This window comes from Nyctibius grandis, chromosome 10, assembly GCF_013368605.1.
Source record: "Nyctibius grandis isolate bNycGra1 chromosome 10, bNycGra1.pri, whole genome shotgun sequence".
In the NCBI taxonomy this organism is placed as follows: Eukaryota; Metazoa; Chordata; class Aves; order Nyctibiiformes; family Nyctibiidae; genus Nyctibius; species Nyctibius grandis.
The window spans coordinates 27,502,047-27,515,910 of NC_090667.1; the positions used below are offsets into that span (position 1 = coordinate 27,502,047).

General features: G+C 42.1%; 2 protein-coding genes across 5 annotated transcripts in view; one reads left to right on the plus strand and one right to left on the minus strand.

Annotated features, from left to right (window-relative positions):
• Window positions 1–237: 237 nt before the first annotated feature.
• Window positions 238–10,834, minus strand: THOC7 (THO complex subunit 7). 2 transcript variants are annotated; one of them, XR_011048831.1, is made up of 9 exons: window positions 10,661–10,834; window positions 10,114–10,231; window positions 9,138–9,265; window positions 8,703–8,789; window positions 5,966–6,023; window positions 2,353–2,419; window positions 2,163–2,232; window positions 793–929; window positions 238–448 (listed from the first exon to the last, which is right to left on the minus strand). XR_011048831.1 is itself a non-coding variant. In XM_068408668.1 (8 exons), exons 1-8 carry the CDS (start codon window positions 10,677–10,679, stop codon window positions 862–864), a joined length of 615 nt encoding a protein of 204 aa, XP_068264769.1. In that variant the 5' UTR covers window positions 10,680–10,833; the 3' UTR covers window positions 547–861. The 2 variants fall into 2 exon arrangements, 1 of the variants encoding a protein (XP_068264769.1); XM_068408668.1 differs by lacking the exon at window positions 238–448 and having other exon boundaries at window positions 547–929; window positions 10,661–10,833.
• ATXN7 (ataxin 7) overlaps window positions 10,376–13,864 on the plus strand; it is a 90,218-nt gene continuing 86,729 nt past the window's right edge. For 2 of the 3 annotated variants that reach the window (XM_068408662.1, XM_068408666.1), the window contains exon 1: window positions 10,376–10,471. The gene's annotated coding sequence lies outside the window, so the exon portion shown is untranslated. Of the gene's footprint in view, window positions 10,472–10,834; window positions 10,913–13,864 lie in introns of those variants that run through there. The other variant, XM_068408664.1, reaches the window with a different exon arrangement.

Here is a 13,864-nt window from a genome sequence, read left to right on the forward strand (position 1 = left end):
GCCCCTTGTTCCCTCCTCCCTGCCTTACAAAAGCTTAGAGCATACTCAATTCTCTTCTCTTGTTGGGAAGGTTGAAACTTGCACCTCCCAACAGGCTGCTCAAACTGCAGGATGATCCAGGTGGATGGATTCCCCCCTCCCTGCTAATAATAAAAGTATCTGAGATTCTTTAACATTATGATTGTAGCTCTACTGCTCTGGTTTGTCACCATGAGAAAGGAAGAGCTCCACCATCTGTTTCGCAAATTACGATGTATTTCGTAATAGTCAATTGTCAGATAAAATCCAGAAGCAGATTACAAATGGTATCAGGATTAGATTTCCGGTTCTGCAAGAACAAAGCTTTTAAATTGTAGTTTTAAACGTGTCATTTCAAAATGTGACTTCTGATGTGGTTGCACAGAATGCAGCATAGCGAGGCTCAGATCACTGCAGCTCTTTGCATCACCTTAAGGAAAAAAATAAAACTAGTACAGTATGATGTTGGTTGTTTTACACTCCTTGACAAGCATTAGTTCTATAGAAGTAATTTGTTTTATATGAAACTCTTTGCAAACACCCTTTATTGGCAACATTTTGCACACACCTTAGTTCACAAGTACTGTGCAGAAGCTTTATCCTTTGTAAAACAAAATATATTTCTTGTCACCAATTACAGAGTTTGTGGATTAACGCAGTACATGTCTGCACAGATCTCTAACTGTTTTCCCCCAAAGCATAAGCAAAACAAGTATTTTTGTATAAAAATTCACAGAAGCAGTAGAAAACTTTTTTCAGCTCTAGCTCTCTTACTGTTGGTTTCAACATGAAGTGAAGACACTTGGACATTCTTCAATAGTATAGTCAGTCTTCATATTACATCTACTGTTTGGTCTCTGTTTCCATCTGAGTTTCTTGAGATTCTTCAGCTTCTGAAAGTTTTTCATCATCTAGAATTCAATATTACTATTAGTCAAACATGCTTGGTTATATTTACAGACTATATTGCGGAGCTGTGTCCCACTTAAATATTTTATGTTGATTGCCTTAAATGTGTAGTTGAGTATCTCATTATACAAAATGCTATGTTTAAATCAAAAAAAAAAATATCCTTCGAAGTTTTTAAGGCTGTTATCTGTAACAGCTATTACAGGAAACACAGGGTAAATCCTATAGTATCAATTCAAGCCATCACTACTGGATTGCTTCAAATTACATGCCTTCTCTTCGCCTGTTAATGGTTTATCTCAAACTGAAGCTGTGCCTTTCACTAAAATGTTACTTCCTTCACAGAATTCTAGAAGCTGAAAGGTAATCTATACATTCATGTGAAAACGTATTTTAGAGACTAATACTTAAGCAAGTGTTAGTAACACATAACAACAATAACCTTCTGCTAAAGTGCAGCTAGGATTAACAGTTCATTCTGCTTAAGAAGATCTAGATGGCCTTAGAGAATGAAAGTCTACTCTTATAGCCATCTATGTACGTTAATCAGGTCATGCTCAAAGGCTAGACCAATTATTCCATCTTGGAAAGACACAGCAAAAATCCAGCAAATAATATTTAAAACAATATTATCCATATTTGAGTATGAAAAATAAGCACTGATTTGAAATATTAAGTATTTGTATGACAAAACATGAGTATGACTAAATTCCTGAATTTAGCTTGTGTGTGACAGTTTTAGTCCCTGCTCTATTACAGACTCACTGTCTGAGTAGGCAAATCATTTAGTTTTCCTGTATTCCAATTTCTTTTTAGTAAAGCCTCAAATGATACCATGATGGCACTGATATGTTCAAAACTACTGAAACAGGAATTATACAAATAAGTTTGGAAACTATACACAAGACTACTTTTCTGTGAGAAATACTTTTTCTGTTTAAAAAAAAACCAAACAAACACCTCAAATTGCTATTCTCCATTCCCACATTTTAAAGAAGTCTGTTGTCTACAGATTAATCTGAAGCTAGTCAGGAAATGACGTGGTGGCTAGCTTGTACAAGAAAAAAATTCTGAGCAGTCTCAGGCTCTGGACTACTACTGGGAAAAAAATACTGCCGATGCAAGAGGTCACCAACCTCAATTGTACATAGCTAGCCCACTGCTGGAAGCTGTGATTCCTTTTGATCTTCTGAAACCCAACCCAGTTATATATATGACCTAAGAACACCACTTACTTTCCAGGGTTTGCTGAAGTTCATGAATGGTGCTCAGGAGAACATGAAACTGCTTTCTTCTCAGCTCCAACTGGAAAGAAAAAACATATATTTTAGGAAACAGAGAGCACACACAGCCAAATAACCCATAGCAGATTCTCCATTAATTATATTCCTAATAATTATATAACAATCTCTATGACAAACCTACCTTATCTTCAACGTTTTCTTTAATGTGAGAAAGATGTTGCAGTTCTTTTCCCAAAGCTTCTAGCTGCCTGAAAAAAAAAGTCACAGTATTTTTAAAAAGTCCTGTAAAATTCTTGAAAAATAAATTTTAACTAAGTGGAGGAAAAAGAACCATTAAATACACAGCATAGGTAAACAAAATGTAACAAATGAAATGACATAGAGGTAAGGCCACTTCACATAAACGTTAAACTATTATGTAATAAATTTGTAATTTCAGGACTTTTACAGAAAACAAGGCCTCCCAGCTGGAACACAGTTGTACACTGGGCATTTGGATGGTAACAATTCAGTCCTGCCACAAACACATTATTTATTTGACCATACAACGAAAGCTAAAAAAGTGGGTTACATTAAATACCCATGGCATTTTCATAGGCTTCGCTACTTTACAGATTTCTTTATGTTGACATAAGTAGATTAAACACAAACATAGCATCAGCAGGGAGAACATATTTGATAAACTTACATACCCAACATACAAACACAACGATTCTGAGACACAACTGACAAAACACGTAGTCAAGTAGCTTCTCTCTGACAATGGCCTGACCAGATAGAGTAGTGGAGAACATGTAGACCTTACAGTAAGCATATGTAGAATAATCCATGTTTTTGATGAAACTATGTGATATAGCTTATGCCTCATCACACAGAATTTAACACTGTGATCCATATAAATACTCACCTCCTTCTCAAATGCCAGTTTTTATTTTAATTAATTGCCTCTGGCATTAAGAGATAAAGGAAACATGCAACACCTATAATCTTTATTATTATTCATATCCTTTTGAAATACTTTATCTTTCAACACCTCTTCAGGATCTTTTTGCAAGCATCTGATTGTTTTCTGTTCTCATTTGGACTCACCATGGACCACCACAATCCTTTTCGAGGTAGGGCAAAGAATAACAGGTACCATAACGTATACTAGCTTTCAAATGAGAATAGAGCATCAACTCTTACACTCAAACCTCCAGTTTGGCTCTTCTACTTTTGCTCTAATGCCTACCATAATTGATGCTCCAAGTAATGAAAACAATCTGTTTCTTTCAAGGTGAAGTGGATTGAGGCTGACCATCCCTATTAATTAGCAGGCCAAGCCATACAGGGGTCAGCTAGGGAATAAAAGTTTATTTTTGTGAAGCACTGACAGCTGCTGCAACTAGTCTAGGCAAGGAACCACAAAAAGGCCTCCAGCCCCAAGTACTCACAGTGGCTGGGAAAAAGATCTGGTTTAGTGCTGCCTGAGGGCGTTGTCTTTTTTTGAGCCAGTATGCTCAGTACCTTGAGGGGAATGCCTGAAAGACGGTTGGGTGTGACATTATCCCTTCCTATAATGGAACCAGGCTGACAGCTTATAGAGTGATTTTGCTAGTATTTGGTTTCTAGTTTCTGAAAAGACTCCTATTTGGCCAAATCTTGCTGTTTATACCATGCTGCCAGGTATAAGCAGACTGTAAGAAGACGTAATTTTTTTCTAGTAACATCCAAGGTACATCTGGAATTTTACTTCTTTTACTTTCTGCTCTGGAGAATCTTTGCCTAGCCTTCTCATTTTTGTACCTCCTTTTCTAACACCCGGTGTCATTTCTTGGTCCTCTTAACAGCTCTTCTGATACTGCATCTAATTACACTGTAGGCATTGCCATTTAGTAGTTCAGCGTTATCACTTCCTGAATTGGCTCCTGTGCATTACTTCTGACTAAGCCGACAACACCTACTCTTCTCTTGTGCTGTATGACTAGTTGTTCCAAGAAACAGTCTCTTAAAAGCATAAAAAAAGTATTTTTCTGAAGCTTTGTCCTATTGTGCCATATGACCTGCAAAAGCTATAGATGTAAGTCTCACAATAAACCATAACATATCTCCTCACAAGAAGTTTTCTCAAGTGTTTTTAGTCATTAAGAGTTCCACAAAAAGCATGACACTGTTAGTGAGGCTTCCTCCATTCTGATTTAAGGGTGGTCCTTTGTGGTTCATAGTACGATTTTCTGTATACTTTCCTCAAACCAGAGGGAAAGGAAGCCTTGTAATTAAAACACTGGATGAAAACTTCATCTAGTTCCTATTCACTTGGAGAAGTCAGTTAAAGGTAAAATACCTATAAATCAATTTCCCTTTAAAAATGTTCAGTTCTGTCACTATGTCCTGTTTACCTGTCTGTAAAATGGGGGATCATACTCATACTCTGTCAAGTCTGTGTCTTTGACTACAGATACGAAGGACTAAGGACAAAAGGGCATACACTGTAGCCATGCTTACAGTGGATGAACACACTCCTATTTTTAATTGTAATAGACTCTTCTAAAGAAAAGTTTAAGAAAAGACAAAATGCCAAATTTACTAGCTATAACTTACCACCATTGTGGATGTGTTAAGCAAAATTAGAACAACTCCTCCAAACCTAAACAGCTTGGCATCCTCTAAGAAAAAAAGTATTATCATTTAGTTGTTTCCATTCTTCATCAATTGCCTTATCTGAAAAACTTCATTTTTGATAATTCTTTATTATGAAGCCTCACTTGATAAACAGCACATGCTGACTAGTGAAGTAAGAAGTAGTTAAGCCTCATGAGAATTGCCAGTAATAATCCAAGTTGTGGTAATGAAATCAAGGCACAGAAAAATAATGTACAAGAAAGAAATGTGTGAAATATTCTCAGTGGCTTATAGCTATAGAAATGTTATTATTAGAGTAATTGTATAATCAAAAAAATCTTCCTTTTGCTATAAAAGACCATGGAATGTGAAAAGACAGCCTCCCTCTGCAATTTCACTGGAAGTGGGCAACAGGATAGGTGCAAGCTGTGCTTAAATGAGACCAGTAACCCCCTGCCATGTTTTTCATCAGGTTAAGAAGAACAAACTCATAGATGCAATGAGTCCTGGAATGTTTCTGTGCCTTGATAAAGTTAAAAAGATTATGTCCCCACAATTGCCTGAAATGACCCAAAAGCACAGATAGTGATCCAAATGCCAACAATGACGCAAGCAATACTGTAAGTTACATGTAAGACGAGTTGGACAACAGGTAGGTTTAACTTGCATGCCAGGGCAGGTTATGTTGTGGTACACAACGTAGTAATTTATAACCGGGCATGCAGGAACAACTACTACAAGGAAAACATAAAAAAAAAAACAAAACCAAAACCAAAGCTTTCTCCTGCTTTCTCTCATTCCACCTTACTTGCTTGTGTGTTACGTATTTTGCGTCACTACTGAATCCCTCGCTGGCGCACTTTACAGCACTTCCCTGCTATCTCTCTTTTCTGAGCAACTTGACCCTGGTAAACTGACATGAGATGTGCATTTACATCTGCTTTCCCTTGTTCACCTTAACAATGGAAAAATTTCAAATACAAAACGATTAGCAATGCTTCTGAACCCACACAGATGGAGATTAATTAAAGAAAGCTGATAAGGGCACAATTTTAAAATGAAACGCAAGCTTTTCTTGTGTCAAAAGTCATTATATAAAAGTGAGGAAAGGTCAAACTGAAACCAAGGAAATGTCAAATCTGGTGACTTCTAGCTTACTGGCTTCTTATAATCTAATGTAGTCTCATACTTACTTCAATGTTTCATGTCTGTCTGGATGGTGTTGTATGACTTTGGCCAATGCATCGTATTCTGAAAGAAATTTAAATAGTTAGTCTAAATAATTCTGAAAGTATAGATTAGAGAACCAAGAATCAGGTACCATGGAATGGTACAGATTCTTTCTCTTTCTTTAAAAACTGTTTTAACATTTTTTCAAATTTGTACATAACATCTTACATATATAAAAAAGTACCTACAAATACCCATATATAAAAATGTATACAATTTATACCATGCTGTAACATTTCAAAGTAGATGATTACATCAAAAGAGATTTTAAATAAACTTCAGATACGATTGTAGGCCATTATCTACTCACTCAAACTTACCCAGTGCTAGTGATTTGTAAAGGATGAAGCCAGAAAAGACGCCCTTTAGATGATAGCTCTGCATTGCTGCACACTTGGCCTTTTGTGTATGATTCATAAGCATTGGTTTTAGATACAATCTGATGTATACGTACAGAAAGAGGTGCTGGTAAGATGTTACACATAAACATTTAAGATTTTTAGGAAAAAAGTATAAAATGCTGCATGAGAAACAACAGGATTTTTTTTTTAAACTGTATTACACATTAAGAACAACATTATGGTTATATAGGCAACTAACAGCCATTTCCTGATAGTAAGACTGTGTACACGCCAACTACCTCATTCACCTGGAACAATCTGTGCTGCAGGCTGTACAGAACATATCAAAAAGCAAACACTTCAGACCTATGTTTGTGAAGATGTAAGAACTCTACATTCCTACTGGTTAAGGTTCTTTCAATTTCCAGTTGAGTCTAACATTATCCACAAAACTGATCAAACAGTCGTATTTAAAACCTTTCATCTGTTACACTTTTAAACATTTTCTTTTTTGCATGTCATTTATCAAGAAAAAACAAGTTCTTGCTTTTCCTCAATTGCTAATCTTTTAATAAGACAGTATTACAGGGAAATGCTTTAAGTTTCAATTGAAATTATGAGCACATACTTTTAAGAGTAGGAAAAAAATATACCTCTCATAATAGGAATTCAGTAAGGGCACACAGAGAGTTCTTGGGTGTGTAACCAGCACCACTGCCTCTGTGTATGCCAAGGCATTACCTTCCCTTAAGAGCTGAAGGAATACGCTTGCATAAACTTCAGTGTTGAGTGTAAGTCTACTCAACTCTTGTCTCCACTGTTAATAATGTGCTTTAGTTCTTCTCAAGTCACCTGAATTGTGATAGGATGCTTTTGGGGTTTTTCTTTGGCCTGAAAACATCTCTCTGAACTACTCTTTCAGGTACTCTTTTATGAGGATGTTACCCGGTGGATAGATGATGGTAAAGCTGTGGATGTGGTCTATCTCGATTTCAGTAAAGCGTTTGACACGGTCTCCCACAGCATCCTCGCAGCTAAACTGGGGAAGTGTGGTCTGGATGATCGGGTAGTGAGGTGGATTGTGAACTGGCTGAAGGAAAGAAGCCAGAGAGTGGTGGTCAATGGGACAGAGTCCAGTTGGAGGTCTGTGTCTAGCGGAGTCCCGCAAGGGTCGATACTGGGACTGGTTCTATTCAATATATTCATTAATGACTTGGATGAGGGAATAGAGTGCACTGTCAGCAAGTTCGCTGATGACACAAAACTGGGAGGAGTGGCTGACGCGCCGGAAGGCTGCGCAGCCATTCAGAGGGACCTGGACAGGCTGGAGAGTTGGGCGGGGAGAAATTTAATGAAATATAACAAGGGCAAGTGTAGAGTCCTGCATCTGGGCAAGAACAACCCCCTGTACCAGTACAAGTTGGGGGCAGAGCTGTTGGAGACCAGCGTAGGGGAAAGGGACCTGGGGGTCCTAGTGGACAGCAGGATGACCATGAGCCAGCAGTGTGCCTTTGTGGCCAAGAAGGCCAATGGCATCCTGGGGTGTATTAGAAGGGGTGTGGTCAGCAGGTCGAGAGAGGTTCTCCTCCCCCTCTACTCTGCCCTGGTGAGGCCGCATCTGGAGTATTGTGTCCAGTTCTGGGCCCCTCAGTTCAAGAAGGACAGGGAACTGCTAGAGAGAGTCCAGCGCAGAGCCACGAAGATGATTAAGGGAGTGGAACATCTCCCTTATGAGGAGAGGCTGAGGGAGCTGGGTCTCTTTAGCTTGGAGAAGAGGAGACTGAGGGGTGACCTCATTAATGTTTATAAATATGTAAAGGGCAAGTGTCATGAGGATGGAGCCAGGCTCTTCTCAGTGACATCCCTTGACAGGACAAGGGGCAATGGGTGCAAGCTGGAACACAGGAGGTTCCACATAAATATGAGGAAAAACTTCTTTACGGTGAGGGTGACCGAACACTGGAACAGGCTGTCCAGAGAGGTTGTGGAGTCTCCTTCTCTGGAGACATTCAAAACCCGCCTGGACGCGTTCCTGTGTGATATGGTCTAGGCAATCCTGCTCCGGCAGGGGGATTGGACTAGATGATCTTTCGAGGTCCCTTCCAATCCCTAACATTCTGTGATTCTGTTTTCCTGATGATGCATGTTCTTGAGATCTACTGGTTCAATCTTGCCTGTCTCATCCACCAAAAACTTTCAGTAGTGGGTGTGGAACCCACCAGACTAAAGACAGTATTCATGATGCCAGTATATTCCCTTACACTTTCAAAAATTTGGAATCTATTTTCTGGTGCAATGTATTTTAAAAGGTAACAAAATAACGAAACCAACCAGTGTAAATACAGATATTGGTCCTTACCCTGGCGATTTTTTCTAATCCTTTTTGCTTGGAGGATTTGTTTTTTGCATTCAGAAATCTTCTCATGTGCTGCAGCTATACTGTTTTCTTTAAAAAAAAGAGATATAGAGTTATACTGAAATCAAACAATACACGTAAACAAGTCATTCTGATAAATGATGAAAAGATAAAGAGCTGTTTGTGACATGGTGGCCTGCTAGCTCCATCATCGGCTTCAAAACTACATACACTTCAACAGGTTAAAAAAGCTTTTGTTTGTATGCCTTTTATATACTGATAAGGTGCTTACAGCTTGTGTATGAGTGCTCTCTATTCAGAAAAAAAAAAATCAAACCGCTCATCATATGTATATATTATGTTCACTAGAACTGGCTCAAGCTTGTTTATAAAAGAGAAATTGTCAAACAGAAAACAGTAATATTTTCTCATCTTTACCTATATCCTTATAGATTTTTTCATAATTTTCCATCTCTCTCAGGTTCATATCGTACACCAGAAGAGTTTTTCCCATTGAAAATTCACACTGTGATAAAGTACTCAGCATTCGTTGGTACTGGCTGTAACTGAAACCAGACAAGATATTTATTCCCAAGCAGCGTAAAAATACCCCCTGCCTTTACAAAACAATAAAACAAAGCCTCATGTAGCATAAGGAACAGTTAAATAACAATTATTAAAGAAATCAAATATTTCAAAGATGCAATGTATCATTTTTTGAAAGTGCAGTTAGAAACGTTGCACCCATTAACTCCACCATCATGTCCTTAGAAGTGCAAAGTGATTATTAAATCAATGGGCAGACTGATCCAGGGCTTATAAACTTCCCAGCTAAGGCTGGCTCTGTGACAACCGAGATTAGTATTTTCATCCTGCAGCGCTTCTCTGTACGGACAATCGTTATATTGTGTCCTCCAGGAATTTATACCCAGTACTAGTGTGGACCTCACAGCAGAACACCACGTTGTCACTCATCCCTTACTACTTTAGCCTGTTTTGTTTTTTTTTAAAAAAAAAAGAACTGCAGCAGCAGAAATACCAGCAGTACTACCCTTCTCTAACAGAACAAATGCAGAACTACCAACTAAAATATTCGAGTCATGATCCTGTTATAACAGCGGGACTCCCGGACGGATCACACAGCGGCATGGAAATCCTGAGGGCGTTCGAGTGGCGCTGGCAGATTTCATGATACAGCCTGCAGCCTTCAGTAATTTCTGTCCCGTCTCTAGTCCTCGTCTCCTACAATAGCGCTTGGCATTTCTGCTGGAAACACCACGGAGCCACACCGAAAAGCAGATGTATACATTTTAACATGGATCTTTTCAAAATGTATCAAGCCCAGTTTTCCACTGAAATGCGGGCTAACCACTTCTAAGACAAAAAAAACCAACACACAACAGAAAACAAATACCCTTCCTCTTGAGATCCGGAATTACACCACTTAATGAAACTCTTCACCAACAAATTGATCCTCCTGTCGTCACCAGCACCATCGCCATCGATCAGAAGTCGCTTGCGGATAACTTCATCTGAGGAAAAACTCCTGTTTAATGGAGCTGCGTCCCCGAGCCGAGAGCGGGTTTCACACCTGCCCTTCAGGGAACGATTCCCGGGGCTAACCCCGGGCCGGAGCGCGGGGCTGAGGGACCCTGGGGCCCGGGCGGAGAGGCCTGGGGGCGGGGGGCGCCCAAGGCCCGGGCGTGCCCCGGCATGAAGGGCCCGGGAGCGGGGCTGCGGGGTCGGGGCCAGGATGGAGGCCCGTCTGCGGGGTGAGAGGCCGGGGGACGGGCCCGGGGGAGAGGCCTGAGGCCGAGGCGCGGGGAGCTCTTCCCTGGAGGGCGCCCGGGTCTGTGCGGCGGGCCCGGCGCTGAGGGGAGCGGAGCGGCGCGGGCCGGGCAGGGGTCGGGGCGGCGGGCGCGGGGAGGGCGGGAGGAAGGAGGGAGGGAGGGAGGTCTCACCGTCGGTCACGGCCCCCATGGCGGCGAGTGCGGAGCCGGCGGGGCGGCGGCAGCTGCGAGTGAGGTCAGCTTCCCACAATGCAGCCGGCGAGAGCGGCGGCCATGGAGGGGGAGGCGGCGGCGGCGGCGGCTGGGGCCTGAGCCGGCTGGCGGCGGACGTGCGGCCCGGCGGCGGCTGCGGCGGGGAGGGCCGGCGGGCGAGGCCTGCGCCCCGCGTGGAAGCGGCCCCCTGGCGAGGGGCGGCCCCGCCAGGTGAGGGGCCGACGGGGGAGGGAAGCGGCGGTCCCCGCGCCCGCAGCCAGGCTCCACCTCCCCGCCCCCGCCACCGCGCCCCCGGCCCCGCCGCCCCCCGCCCGGGCCGCCCCGCCATGCCCCCGGCACATGCTCCCTCGCCCTCGACGCGCCGCGGCGGGGAGGCCACGGGGCCGGGGTGCACCTCGGCCGCCCTCCCGCCACGCTCCTGCCTCAGCGTCCTCCCAGGACCGCAGTCGCCATCGCCCTTGGCGGCCCCATCCTTCCCTCGCAGGGCTCCCGCGCGGCCTCAGCCCTGCGATGGTGGCGGCGACGGCAGAGGGGAGCAGGTGGATGGTCCCGCCATGGTGCCCAGCACGGAGGCGATGGCACCGCGAGCCTGGTGGGACCCGCCATGGTGGCTGGCTGGTCCCTGTGGCTGGAGGGAGCGAGAGCGCCGGCCCCTTGGTGCCTGCTCTCTGGCGAGGGTGCGGAGGACGTGTCCATGGCGCAGGCGTGAGGGAGCCGGGCTGGCCTCCCGTGGGCTACCCGTGGGCTCGTCCCTGCTCGATGCTGGGAAGACAAGCAGCAGGGCCCGGGGTATGCAAAAAATCATTATTCTGATACGTTTCCTGGGGAGTCTGGCTATCACAAGCGGATAGGAGCAAAAGCTGTTTCTTCCTACACTGAAAAACTAAGCTGCTACTGGAAAAAAGGCTAGAGGTGTCTGGAGGAAAGAGATATTAAGGTGTTACGGATACTAAGTGTTGAGTTTGAGGCTTTTGATGCACAGACTTTGACACTTAGGCAGTGCTAAAGCTGGCAATGTTATTGTATATATCATGGTGCGTGAGACATATGTACAGAGCCCGACATATTCCCTCTTCATTTTGGTTTGGACATTTAAGTAGTTTATGGGCTTGTTCTGCTCAGCGCTGGTCATGGAGAAAATCAGGGTAAGAACAGAACAAAGTGAACGTGTGCTGTGATCTGTGCTTTCCTGATTTTAGAGCTGTGAGTGATTGGGAGGCTCTTTTTTGTTCTGAGTAGTGGCATTTAACAGCTATTTATGGATTTGTAGATTGTTTCAAGCCAGTACTTCATCTTCAATAGGCAACTGGTCAGATTCTTTGGAAGGTGCTGTTTGGAAAGCATTACAGGGAACGTCATTACAGCTCCGCCTGAACTTTTGAGAATAGAGTTTCCAGCATAGAAAACCTGGATAAGTGTTTTCTGTTCTTGAAATTTTTATGTATTATTATGTGATTTGTGAGTGATATCGTTTTATGTGAAAACTTAACTCTCTATTCACAGAATCACAGAATGGTTTGGGTTGGAAGGGGCCTTAAAGATCATCTAGTCCAACCCTCCTTTTTATATTCAGTTATAAAACTTGGGGCCAAAGGATGGGCCATGAATTCACGAGCTATGTATGCGCCATTAAAAACCCTTGCTTTTATGAACTCTGAATTTGTTGCCCTTGAATATAGCTGATTTGACAAAAATCTTTGTTCTTCCTAAGGCTTTGGTCACTGTGATATATCCCTAGTATTTTTGTAAAGAGTGAGAAGAAGACCTAGCTGAACACAAATTTTATACAGTGTGGTTTGTTGCTGCCTTTCCCTCTTTACCCACTGATTACCTCTTGGAAGTCGTAAGCATCTGGAAGCATCCAGTCTTATCAAGACTTAATGTTTTTCTTGCCCTTCTCTGAGCTCTTTCTGTTTTCTGAGCCCTTTCCGTTTGTACAACAGAGAGAAGTTGATCTGAACTGAGGACTATTGTAGGTGAAAATCCACATTTTTTTATTTAATCTTGTTAGAATACTTAAGTGTTATTTTCTGTCATTTAATCCAGTATAATCTTTTCTCACTTTTTGTTCATCATTCCAGTGTTGGTCAGATAGTCTTATTAAACTCTCCACAATGACAAATAGGTAGTCCTTGAGTAATTAATTTAGAATACAGCAGCCCATGTGATTAGTTAATAATATTTAATGACTTTTGTGCCGTTCTTGTCTTCGTATGTGTTACTAATTACAAGATTCTTACAAATTCTCTGTTCTGGGTCTTAGGCTCATAGGAACAATTTAGAGAACAAAGCCATTATTTTTCTTTTTTAAGACAGGCCTTTCAGGCATCGTCAATGTTCATTAACTTTTCTCTTTTAGAATGGGAAGTAGAACTTGGTAAATACATCATCAAGAATCTCACTAAGGCTACGTATTGATGTACTACTGTTCTCTTTCCTGTTCTCTTTTGCTATTTTAAACATCCACGAGATGTTTTTGCCCAGGAAGCTGGTTCCAGCTTGCTGCGTTTCTATACGCACTTGAGTATTCACAGTGTCTTTGGAGTCTTCTTTCGATTTACTCCATTTCCAAGTAGACCTCCTCATCTTGTAAGTATGCAACAATCCTTGTTTGACATGAATGGAGTGTATGTTGCACTGGGCTGTCCACAAGCATGTTTTTTGCATTAATTCAGTGTCATGTATGATGTAGATCTCTGGAGCAGGGTTGACTTACTCTTATTTGTTTGTCCTTCACCAGTTCGTGTATTCTGTGCAGATTTTATCAGCTACAGTCTTTATATAAATTTTTCAATCAACTGGCAGAAATACTGAGTAGCATTGGACCTTCCTTAAGGCATCAGTATTGGAGATTCACGCAATAGGAAAAAAATGTCTTGCAGAGGCCATAGCACCTTACTCCGTGCCAGCTCTTTTGGAATAAGTACCTGTGTGTGCAGGCTTTCAACCAAGCTACATGTGATGTAGTTTTCCCTCTTTCCTTGAATTCCTTTATGTGTGCCATATGGTAAGACCCTGAAGCAGCTTATACATAATAATTTGTTGCACACCTGTCCTTGTCAAAAGTGTTAAATGATCCCCTGTAATGTTTCCAGGCGACTCTGGATACAAGAAGTGTGAGCTAGGTAAGTTTAGTACTGCAAGATGTTACACGTGTGTGGA

Bases quoted from the DNA above. Each gene is read 5' to 3' on its own strand.
- THOC7 (XM_068408668.1), bottom strand. The intron at 8,790-9,137 runs GTAAAGATGAGA...TTTTTTTTAAAG, and splicing joins AAAAATCTATAAGGATATAG to AAAACAGTATAGCTGCAGCA. The intron at 2,233-2,352 runs GTAGGTTTGTCA...TTTTCTTTCCAG, and splicing joins AAGAAAACGTTGAAGATAAG to TTGGAGCTGAGAAGAAAGCA.